We start from the raw sequence: 12,104 nt of genomic DNA on the forward strand, positions 1-12,104 counted from the left end.
TTAAGAGGGCCGGCCTGTCTGGAATATGAGGAGCTGCAGTAATCTAATAAATCCCTGTAGTGCATGGGCAGAATCAAGCACAGGTAGTCCATATCTGAAGACAACAAACCAAAATACTAAACAGAATTCAGGGAAAAGCATACCTTGCCATAGTTCTGTGATGAAAAGTTGTGTGTTTACCTGAGTTGTAAATTGGTTACACAAACCATTAATAATTTTAAATGATACATTATCCTAAATATTTACAATTCTTGTTGCATTTTTACCAATTTTAAGGGAAAAAAATTATCACAAGACAGAAGAAACGTGCTGAGAAGGTCTCGTTCCTGTCTTTTTCACAGGCAAACTTTAAAAAGGTAGTTTGCATTAAGAAATATCATTTCTTCAGGGTTACTTATGATTCATTTTTAATCAGTGCATTTAAAACATTTAATTGGTCGAACCATGCTTAAATCAATAGGACTTTAGTGAGGAGCCTCAAAATGTATTATCTTACATGTACCAATTAATAAAATTTTTGCATTTGGCAAACAGTAAAGAAGTCATTTCCTTTTTGATTCTTGTAATTCTTGTTAATCTTTCATTCAGAATAGAATAAAAAGATAATGTGTGTAGTTTTTATATTTTTCTTTGGAAAAAAGAACTTGGCCAAAGTGTTTAATTTATTTTTGAAACTTAGAATACAAATCATAAATGTGTGCCAGGTTTCTATCTGGAGTGTGGCAAGCAGGGCGTATATCCTGGGCACCACATGGGGGGGGGAACACCACTGAGCACTTCACATCCCCCAAGGAAGAGTCCACCTCACTGCCTCCATCTGAAACTATTCTAAGTAACCCCCACCCAGACTATTTTGGAGAGGAATGGCCTAGAAGCCCAATAAATCTTCCTTCCACATGGGGAATACCACTGTTCACGGCCCTCCAGTCCCAACACTGGTGTGTTCTTTGTCTATGGGCTACCCCATCACCGGGATTCTTTCACCTGCCTGCCTGGCCACCCTGCTAACCCTTCTCCTCTGCATCGGTGTTTTGTGCCACCACCTTCCCAGGCCCAGAGGCTCCCTGCTGGGGGATGGCCACACAGGTAAGTTGGCAGGCACAGTTTCCCTAGGCAAGCTGCGGCTGGCTGTGGAGATGAAGGACCAGGCAGCCAGTAGCTGGGCCTAGAAGGGAGGCAGGGGTGGTTCCTCCTATCTGCTTTCCTAAGCAGTCTCAAGCCAGAAGGGAAGGAAGGAGGGATTGAAGCCGGGCACTGCATGAGGTGGGAGAGGCTCAAGGCTGCTCAGGACAGTGCAGCTCCCATTGCCCACAGCAACATGGCCAAGGCAGCTATGGAACAATTTCCACAAGGACTGGAAGACTGCATAATGGCTCCCCCCATCAAGTGGCCCCTGCATCACGAAGAGCTGCCAAATAGGCTAGATATGCGTGTGTGTGTGTGTGCATGCTATACTCAGGTATGTCCCTCAGTTCTGAATGTGCCTCTTCCATTTTCTCTATATGACTGCTAATGATCACTTTGCTTCAGAATACTTGAGTTAAGATACATTATGATATTCTGCTGTTTTCATATACTGTTACCGATTATACGTCTGTGATATTATCAGTTGATATATCCCAGGAGGTCAGAGCACACACAATGATTGCAGAAATCTTGAAGGCTAGTTTGCCACAAGGAGGCATTGGGGTGGTTAGTCAGACACAATTATAAAATATATATACAAAGCACAGGCTCCTACGGTAAGCACTAGGCATTTCTGTATGCATAAACACTTTGGGTTCCCATGAAGGCTGGGTTACCCACTGTCATAAAAGGTGATCTGTTCTGGCAGTCATACAAAATGGAATTCAAGTGAAGCTGTTTATAGGACATAGGACAGCTATTTTCTTACATGGGAGAAAGTAACAGAGCACCCTCGAGGACAGTGCCCAGCCTACCTCAGGCAAGACCTCTATCAAGTTTGTCTCAGAGGCAAAGAAAAAATTCAGTATGAGAACTGAGTAGCCTCCATTGGCGATTGTCCCATCTCTTTTACTCCATCTGCTGTGAGCCAGTGGAATATAAATGTAATAATAAAATAAAATGCTGTGCTTTATGTGACTACAGAGCAGTGTCCCTTTGGACACATTGGGAATTTTGAGAATATGAGTAAACTCCAGCACAAAATGCTTCCCATGGGGAGGGAGGACCATGCACAAAATGGCTATAATGCAGGCTGAAGCCAGTTAAAAGATATCAGAAAGTTCCCAGTCTATCATTTTCCTCAGATGGGTGCAGCTGTTTCTGAATGGGTGCTGCTAAAGATCCAAAAGTGAAGCCTTCCAGGTTCCTCTGAAACATCTATTCTAATGTGGCAGATTAAACTGAGGACTGCTATTTGCTTTGAGGGGAAAGGTTTTCAGGAAACCACATCAGTGGGGAAAACAGCAAATACATGTCCCTGAGCATTGTATTATCTCATTGTATACAAAAATGTATCACATTTATGTCCTCCAGAAGCTTTACAATAATATCAAATACCAAGAGAAAAGGGAAGATTTTATACAAAATCTCCTTATAAGTCCCAGAATATGCTCCCAAACCTGTGTTCCCAATGTCAAATCTTGTATTCTGAAATCAGCATTTCAATCCTGATTTTGTAATATTCAAATCAGCAGATGCAGCACAAATTATTACAGATTCAGGTGAGTAGCCCTGTTGGTCTGAAGCAGCAGAACAAATTTTAAGTCCAGTGACATCTTTAAGTTTAATTGTGGGTATAAGCTTTCATGTCCACATGAATGCTTATACTCACCATTAACTTTGTTGGTTTTAAAAGCATCACTGGACACAGATTATTATGTCAGCATAGCTGCAGGTAGCAAGACAGAAGGCAGCAGCTTTTAAACTCTGAGCAAGCAGCTACCACACTTTCTGTGGCCATAAAATTTACAATGGGATTCAATTTCCTACTTCATCTGTCAGATAGCATTATTACACTGTGGTAATGCATAGCAATATAGTCTGTCTGCCTGAATATTCTCCAATTATTTGCTAGCTGTATTTGACATCCAATTATGTTTTATTTCAATACTAGATATATGAATGTTTGTGTGTAATGGTCCTTCGTGCTTGATAGTATTGATGACTGAGAGGTCATGGTATATCTTACACAGTACAATTCCATGTTCAGTGCTGGACCTCATTACGTCATCTACTGAGTGTTAAGATTGTGTCCGAGAACTCAAGCAGCATTCCCTTCCACAGTACAGAGGAAAAATAGTATTAAAAGAGATGCTCTTCTCATTGAAGAACCCTGTAAAATGCTGTTTGATGGTTGGCATGCAATAGTGATAAGGCTAATTAACATTTTAGAGTATAGAGACTACGAAAAATCAAAAGAATCTAACAATGCCAGCAGGGCTAAAGCATTAAAAATTCAGAAGGGCTGCTGCAAATCATTTTGGTGTGCAAGGCATATTTGGGAGCAACTGTAGAAGTGAGCGGACCCCTTTCCTGCTGGCTCCAAGAAAGGCTAATGAGGTGGACTGTAGCCCACCATCAACTCCTGGCCCCTGAATGTAAATAGGACTTCTGCTGTGAAATTGTCCATTTGAAAGACTTACTGGTGATTTTTTTTAATCGACAAATGTTCAATAATTGCAAATATTCACCTCAGTTCTTTTTTTCTGTTTAATGGTCACATTATTTATTTAAAAAAAACATTTCTATAAGCAGGACAGCACAAAATCCTGCAGTAGGAAAAAAAACAATCATTTGCAGTAGACAAAATGAGAGCACTCTAATGCATGCTTTTTTTTTTTTAATAAGCAGCAAAGCAGATACAGAAACCTATATCCAAGGTGCACCTTTCACATAGCCAATCTGAAATACTGGAGCTGATATTTAATGTATTTGGAAAATATTCTGAATGTCACTTCAGCACAATAATTCCTGTATATTGTTATGGCTCAGACATTATTTGTTGATTGTATCCCATCATGAATTGGAATAATGAACTAAAAGCCAAGAATCCCATCATGCACCAGAAACATAATCTTTGAACAAATGTGTCCTTGTTACCGCTTGGTACATAAGAACTACGGCATATGGGCTGTAGGTATCCTCAAGTTATTTATTTACTTATGTACTTACTTTATTTATTTATCTGCAACCCTCCCTTGCAGCTCATGTTAGTTTACATAGAAAATGGGAGTAAATATAATGCCATTCAGCAACAGCATCGAATAAAACAACAGTAACGACAGTGATTCAATAATATTCCAATAACTGGTGGAACAATATTAACCTGATTAACTATGATCCCATATGTTGTTCAGTTCATGGGGGCTCAGTGGATGTTGTTGGTTCAGTTGACCTCAACCAAATGTCTGGTGGAAGAGCTCAATTTTTCAGGTCCTTTGAAAATGTGCTATCTCTGACAGGGCCTTGATCTCTTCCGGAAGCTCATTCCACCAAGTGGGGGGCCAGGAAAGAGAAAGCTTTGGCCCTGGTTGAGATCAAACATGCTTCCTTGAGGCCAGGGATCACCAGCCAGTCCAGCTGAAAGTGGCAGTGCATAGAGCTCTTTGGGGGGTATAGATAGTGAGGTGGTCCCTCGGGTGCATTGGGTCCAGACCTAATTCTTATAGGTTTTCAGTTTTGAATAAATACCTTACCAAAATTCCATCATCATTTCTCCTGCAAAAATGTTTCCAAAGGAGCTTTGATGTTCATAGTCAAATGTTCCAAATAGCAGCAGTCTTCAACATTCTGCACATTGCCTTGATCACTACAAGCTGCCATGCTTTCACTGGCCTGATTTGCCGGATCACAGGATTCATCAGGCAACTTGATATGGTCGGCATTTACCACTTCACTACAGTTGCTTTGGTGCCTTGCTCTCCCACTTGAGTAGCTGGGGGTTTGGTTCTCATTTGGAGGGCTTTTCATCTTCGCATTAGATGTTTTTGGCTCATAGTTTCTAAGCTCTGAGAGCCTCTCGTTGAAATAGTCTTGCAAACTTTTATCACAAAAATGATTGTGAGTTTTGTAACCTTCTGTAAAATCATCTTCAAAGCATCCCGGGCTTCTGTTTGGGACCACAGAACTTGTATCTGGCAGATGTTCAGGTCTTGTTCTCCCTGGATCCTGAAGTACAAAGCCAAAGTTGCAACTTCTGGAATAATTCCCACTTTAGAAGCACCTCAAATAAGCATAGTGCCTATTTATGATGATCATGGAAGATTACCATTGCCAATCAATCTGGGGCAGCTACCCAAAAGGGACCTGATCTACACTTTCCTTGGATTAAATTTAGATTATGGCATCTCACCACAGCTTGGGGTTGCCAACTCCTAGACAGTGGCTGAAGATCTCCTGACATAATTTGCAACTGATCCCCAGATGACAGAAATCAGTTCACCTGGGGAAAAAATGGCTGTTTTGGAAACAAGGCCTCACAGTTTGTCAATTGAACATGAAACTTAAAAAAAATGGTGATCCACTAAAGCATAATGGTGATCCACTAAATTCTATTTCCATAAATTTGAAGGTTTAGAAAAGAAGGCCTTTCTCTGAAATGAATGATAGCTATCCTAAGCAAGTTTGTGCAGAAGTCCTTACACTCAGGAAAGTGTTGCAGCCAATGGGACTTAAGTGTTCAGTTTTCACTGGATCACACCTAAGAGACCTATTGAGCTAAGGACATGGGACACCAGGAAAAAGTGAGACCCCACCCTGAGGTTTAAGCACTGTGCTATGACTTAATCTTATTCATTTCAATGGGATACAGACATGTCTTATTGGATCACATACAGATACTCTTTTTTTGCCTTCATGAAATGTCCAGTTTATTGAACCAGTGAACTGTATTGTAACTATTTCTTTGGCTGGTACTTTGCATTTCAGTTACATCAGCCAAGATTTCCATGGTATATATTATAATTTGATAGAATGCGAGCTTAAGAAAGATATTATTCCTTTGTTGTAATGGATATTGAGCCCAAGCTAACTCATCACAACTCAGAAGCTAAGCAGGGTCAGCCCTGCTTAGTATTTGGATGGGAAACCTCCAAGGAAAACCAGGTCACAATGCAGGGGAAAGCAATGGCAAACCCCCTCTCTTCATCCCTTGCCTTGAAAACTGTATGAAGTCACTGTAAGTCCAGTGTGACCTGTTGGCACTTTACACGCACACACAGTGGATATTTTTGGGTTCCTGCTGCCTTGGAAACTAATTAGACTGAGGCCTGAAGTTATAAATAGCAAAACAGAGGGTCTATTCCAGCTTTGTAAGATGCCCTGCCATTGGTTGAGGGCAAGCTGGATTGACTTAATGCATTTTGATATCATTGCATGAAGTATACAAATATTTCTTTTGTCAGTCTCAATATTAGCAGTTTTGACATATCCATCTATGACAATATTGAAATCATTTAATGCTTTGATCCTGAGTACATTTAGGGCTATTTAACATGTTATAGGCTTGATACTAAGTGCACAAGTAGCTGGGAACTGCAACCAATCCCAGCTCTCTGATGAACATGCCTAAATAATATTCATACCTTACATTTTAGAAGTACACTGAAAACATCTTATGTATACCTAAGCATGTCATAAGGGGAAATTACCTCACCTCTTACTAGCTATTTAAATTTTAAAATTTCCTTAATAAGTGTTTTCAGGATTTAAGCTTGTCATTAACTGACTTTTTGTTATAAGTCATCTTAACAGTCAAGTTTTCATTTTTCTCAACTGGCTTTTTTAAAAAGCGGAGTTAGTACTGAAGGACCTACTCTGTGAAAATGTACATATTCTCTAAAGGATTCCCAACTATGTTGCGGTTAATTATTCTCACAATACTCTTTTGAGTCACTTTGCAGATTCATTAATGTCTGTTCTTCCAGGCTCCATTTTCATTTGCACTTCATCCCAGTGTGTAATATTTGCCTCCTCGAAATCCACTGGATTTATAGTGGCAGGAGAGCCCTACTAAATGCATTGTAGCTCTAGAGGAAAGGACAGTATCTCTATACAGAGTCAATTTTAACCTACTCACAATTGGCTATTTCTTTCTCAAGGAAAAGTAATGCAAAGCTGATCCTGTTTTTCAAAATCACTTATAAATTGTATAGCAAAAGAAAGCTTTAATTATTCAATTCTGTCAGTTTCTTGGATTCTGCTAGAAGGGAAATTTTCCAGATGATCAGAGTTTAAGTGAAACCTATGGGGCAGTCTTTTCAGCTCCACTCTTCCAAAATACTCATTAAAGCAGTGGATAAGTGATCAGAATGTACCCTAAATTAGAATATTGAGGAAGCTGATACCTGTTCAGTATGCTAATGAGTGTTTTACTTTCTGGTGCAGATTACCATCATCTGCCTGAATGCAAATTTGTGAATCCAAATTTGGGCATGCTTCTCCTAGTCCTTGATAGGGTATCTACAACTGGCTGCACCAGTCAAAAAATTATATTTAGATGACTTATTCTTCCATAAATAGTTTTAGATGACTTATTTTTCTGACACGATCAAAATGGACACCGGCCAGAACATTATACAACTAAAAGAAGCGGTGAAAGATTAGAAATTGTGGCAACAGTTGAGCCATAGGATTGCCCAGAATCAGACTCAACTGAATGGCTAACATCAACATTATCATTTTTCCCAATTGTGAAGTTTTGATTGGGGAAAAAATGATTGAACCTGCCCTACATGGTGACAGTGTAAAACATTTTTGCATCAGCCTTCAAATAATGTTACTTGTGGCAAAGCAACAATACATGTGAACAATCAAAACAACATATATTGTTGACCCACAATACCAGCTCAGAATGTAGACTGGGTTCACGGGGCAAATTTGCTGGTCCACATATTAGGTGGTCAACTTTTCCTTCCAGCTTTTTAGCCTTGCTTTGCATGAATTGTCCCTTCTTTTCATACAATCTCCCTTTGTATTCTAGGTCCCAACTACCTAGATGGATACTGAGGGAACAAGTGTTGGTGAACAGGGAACAACCACTCATCTGCCTTTGACCTGCAAACTGGTTGGCAGTTACTACATACCACACATATATAAAAACACTGTAACTGGACTCCACAGTCTCAAAAGTACTTATTTACATCATGACTAAAACAAATGCAAAGCTTTAATATTAAGGATAATATTTGTCCATGGATGAACCACTTGGTCTTCTTTCTCTTTGAAAAAGTCTTATACACACTATTAAAAACCCCTTTTGTATCCCCACCTGAACACTTCTGATACATACCTTTATATCCTGGAACCCTGGATATTCTGGGATGCTAGGTAGGGTGCATGAGCTGACACCGTTTGATGACCTCCGTGCCATTAGTTGCCAAGCCGGAGTCCTGGAAAGATGGCAGTGCCCTCAGTCGGTCGACTTTTGTCTGTAATAAAGCACTTTACAGTCTCTCAAAAAGCAGGCCCTTGAGCATTCCTTGAATTTCCCTATTCCATTTCAACGCTAAGCAAACTCTCCTTTAAAACTTTAAAACCATGGATAGGCTGTGGCTTAACTGCGCTGCAGACATCCAGTGCTCAAGTAGTTTCTGAGAAGTCACAGGTGTGCACAGTCTTTTGGACTGTCCAAAAGCCTGAAATGCTGTAGATGTCAATGCTGCACGTATCAGTGGCCAGCTTTTCATGGGAAGACAAGAAAGTCATCACCAATGGAAATGACGTTTAGGTGCTGGGTTATTTGCAGGGATTAAGGAAACGCCGCCCGCCGATGTGCATTTCCACTTTGCTGTCAAACTGTGAGTGCCCTTCTGATGACAAGTAGAGAGGCTTAGTTGGGCTGCAGCCACAAGCATAGCACAGAAACTCTCAAGTGACATCAGTGGCAAAGATCACAGCCTTTGTGATTTGTGGGACATGTATGAGTTTATGCTGCATGTTAGATAATGCCAGAACATTAGTCCTGCTAGCATACAGGTTTAAAAAACGACACTAAAAATATAGAGGAAAAGGATCCCCAGAGAAAGGGAGATTCCCCCCCCCCTTTAGAGTTAATAGAGTCACTTGACATCACTTATTAAGGAAATAATAAGTCTTGCAATCTGTATTTAATAAATTGCAGCATTTATTACAATTAAATTGTAACAATTATTTAACAATTCAAATCTATTTGCATCCTTTTCAACAGGTACTACAGCATCTGGTAACCTTATTTAAAAGATTCTTAGGCCAGAAAAATGCCCTTCACAGAACTGTATTCAGGGGGAGGGGATGGTTACATTAACCAATTGCTTTTTCATTAACCTTATTTCCCAATTGCTTCCACTACCAGGGCTTCTAAAGTCTGAGCATTCTCAGGCATCTGAATGACAAATACTGAACTCTGGATTCCTACCTCAGATTCTTCAGTAATATGTTTAGGGAATAACATCTTTGTAGTTCATGTTCCTTTTCCGCCAGGACTAAAAATATTCAAACTATACCATCAAGTCAAGTTTCATGTCCCCAAATCAATAAATCAGCGACGTATCTGCAAACAGAAAACCAGTCTAGAGCCACTCTCATAACATGAGCTTTGGGAGGTAGAAGTGATTTATCTGTAGCCTAGCCAATATCTATTTTATCACATATTTGTTGTACTGAAATAATTAAGATACAATGGACAAAGATAGTTGAACTGTACTTTCTTCAGACCCTTTTGCCTTATAATGCTGGGATTCTGTTTTCATTCTCTCTCAGTATAACCTGCCTCACAGTGTTACAATTATGAAAAAATGAGAGAACCCCATCAAAATATGTTCCCCTGGAATAAAGGTAAGAGATAAACAAAAGAAAGTAAAGATGGAAAAAAGACTTTGTCCTAGTTAGAACACATACACTGCCCTGAGACATCACAGTGAGAGGTGGTATATAAATTGAATGAATGAATGAATGAATGAATGAATGAATGAATGAATGAATGAATGAAAATTTAACGTCATCTGGTGATAGCTATAATCCAGCTTTAAGCAATACCTTTCCCACCAAATTTTTAGGAAGTAGATGGAGCTCAAGGGATGCTTCTGATTGACCATTGTAGATTAAATTGGCTCTGCATATATTTAAAAATGTTGACTTTGACAGCAACGGTAACCACAGCACAAGGATCTTTGCTGTGTGATTGAAGGTATACTACAGCAACAACCATTTTGCGGCTGTGCCCACCACACTGTGTCAGAATCCCAAAGGTGCCCTCAGGCTCAAAAAGGTTAGGGACCTCTGTTATAATACATTGTAACCCGTGGTAGTCATGCAGAAGGGCCAGTTTAGATCAGACCCATGGCACTGAGAGAGTCAACCCATTCCTTCTATGCTATTTCCTCAGGAACTAGATACAGATTTTTCTCAGACCAACAGCACAGAAAACAGCTTCTCCCTGGCACCATAGCCATGATCCAACTAAAAAAGACCAAATGATTTAAAATAAGATATATGGATAGCCGGTCATGAATCCTCATTATATCTTTTAGCTTTTCGCTTGGTGGGAGGGGGGGAAGAACCCTGCTGCAATTCAGAATTTGAAGGGATACAATAGGAGTGTAGCAGCTGGCTTCCCTAGAATCATGATATCATTGTATCGGGGGTTATTTACTCTCCAATTTCCCCCTTTCTATATGTATTCTTAAGAGGGGATTGTACTGCAGCAGACTGGTCCTCTGTAGGTACGCCCTTCATGGTGACAAGTTGTATCAGTTTCTGGGAAACGTTTATGTGAAATCTGGTTAGTGACTGAAGGAGCTTTACATAGCACAGAAGAAAGAAAAACAGCCACAGTCAGAATCAGACTAATTCCACATGTGACACAAGGAATTATTCTTCCTCTCTTGTAAAGCAGGGGATCAAGGTGCTAATGATACTGCTTACCGTCGCCATCTGCTTCAGGGGAATGATTAATTGTTCTACAAAGAGCTGCAGTTGACATAGCAGTTTTATGAGAGGGAATCCCGTTATAAACCAAGAGCCCTCACCCAGGGTCTCTACAAATGGGATACTTACTGTCAGAACAGAAAATGCACCCCTTTCCTCTGAAACATGCAGATCCCAAACCTGTTATTATAATTATTACCTCTGTCATAAAAGCACATTTCTAGTCTCCCTCTTCCTCTCCTCAGTTTCTGCTTCCTTGTATTGAGGAAACAGGCATCTTTCTGGTAATTGCTTGCTGTGATTAATGAAAAATGTGTGACCTTGTTCATACTAGCTGTGCCACTGTCATATAAAAAGGGGGTTCAAGATTAATGCTTTATCAGTTGTCTTTTTTTCTTTTGAGGGCAGAATTACAAAATTTACTTGCTTCATGCAGGCTGGAGCTGACTCCCAAATATGTGGATTCTATCCATAAATCAAATGGAACCAGTTTCTTTGCTAGTATGCACTTTACGTATAGAACATTGTAAGAACCAGCTACATGTAGTTAAGTGGTCTAGTTTCTTGCAAAACACAAGAAAATGAAATTAATTCAAAAGAAATCCCATCTAAAAATCTGGAAGAAGTTCCTGATAAATCAGTTTCTCAGTGGAATAGGCTTTCTCAGGAGGTGGTAGGTTCTTCATCAAATTTGATGGAGAGGCTGATTCTGTGAAGGTTCAAGGGGGTGGCAGGTTACAGCAGATGAGCAATAGGGTTGTGAGTATCCTACATTGTGTGTGGGGGGGTTGGACTAGATGACCTAGGAAGTCACTTTTGACTCTATTGTTTTGTAGATCCTACAAACTACAAAGGATTGTAGATCCTACAAACTGCAAGTGAAAAAATCCCAACAGGGTGGACCTTTCCCACCTTCCCTTTCCTCCATCTTCCTCATGATCCCCCCCCCCCCCAAAGATGCACAAGTTCAAAGGATGGACCAAACACAGTGGATGTCACAGAAGGGGGCTGAGGCAAAGGGAAGACAGGAAAGGTTCACCTTAACATTCCCTAAGTACCCAGTTCACAGGCTCCTCCTCCTAAATGAGGAGTGCCAGCTTGGTATCTTGGTTAGGAGTGCTGACTTCTAATCTGGCAAGCTGCGTTTGATTCCCCGCTCCCCCACATGCAGCCAACTGGGTGACCTTGGGCTTGCCACAGTACTGATAAAGCTGTTCTGACCGAGCAGTGATATC

The 12,104-nt window shown here is 40.3% G+C and overlaps 1 protein-coding gene across 2 annotated transcripts; it reads right to left on the reverse strand.

The window, feature by feature from the left end:
* Nucleotides 1-3,323: 3,323 nt before the first annotated feature.
* Nucleotides 3,324-10,372, reverse strand: LOC143842646 (uncharacterized). Of its 2 annotated transcripts, XM_077347860.1 has the most exons (3): nucleotides 9,359-10,372; nucleotides 8,255-8,393; nucleotides 3,324-5,133 (listed from the first exon to the last, which is right to left on the reverse strand). In XM_077347860.1, exons 2-3 carry the CDS (start codon nucleotides 8,333-8,335, stop codon nucleotides 4,675-4,677), a joined length of 540 nt encoding a protein of 179 aa, XP_077203975.1. In that variant the 5' UTR covers nucleotides 8,336-8,393; nucleotides 9,359-10,372; the 3' UTR covers nucleotides 3,324-4,674. The 2 variants fall into 2 exon arrangements, with proteins under 2 accessions (XP_077203975.1, XP_077203974.1); XM_077347859.1 differs by lacking the exon at nucleotides 9,359-10,372 and having other exon boundaries at nucleotides 8,255-8,786.
* Between the last annotated feature and the right edge of the window lie 1,732 nt (nucleotides 10,373-12,104).

The sequence above is a fragment of the Paroedura picta genome, chromosome 8 (assembly GCF_049243985.1).
Source record: "Paroedura picta isolate Pp20150507F chromosome 8, Ppicta_v3.0, whole genome shotgun sequence".
Taxonomy (NCBI): domain Eukaryota; kingdom Metazoa; phylum Chordata; class Lepidosauria; order Squamata; family Gekkonidae; genus Paroedura; species Paroedura picta.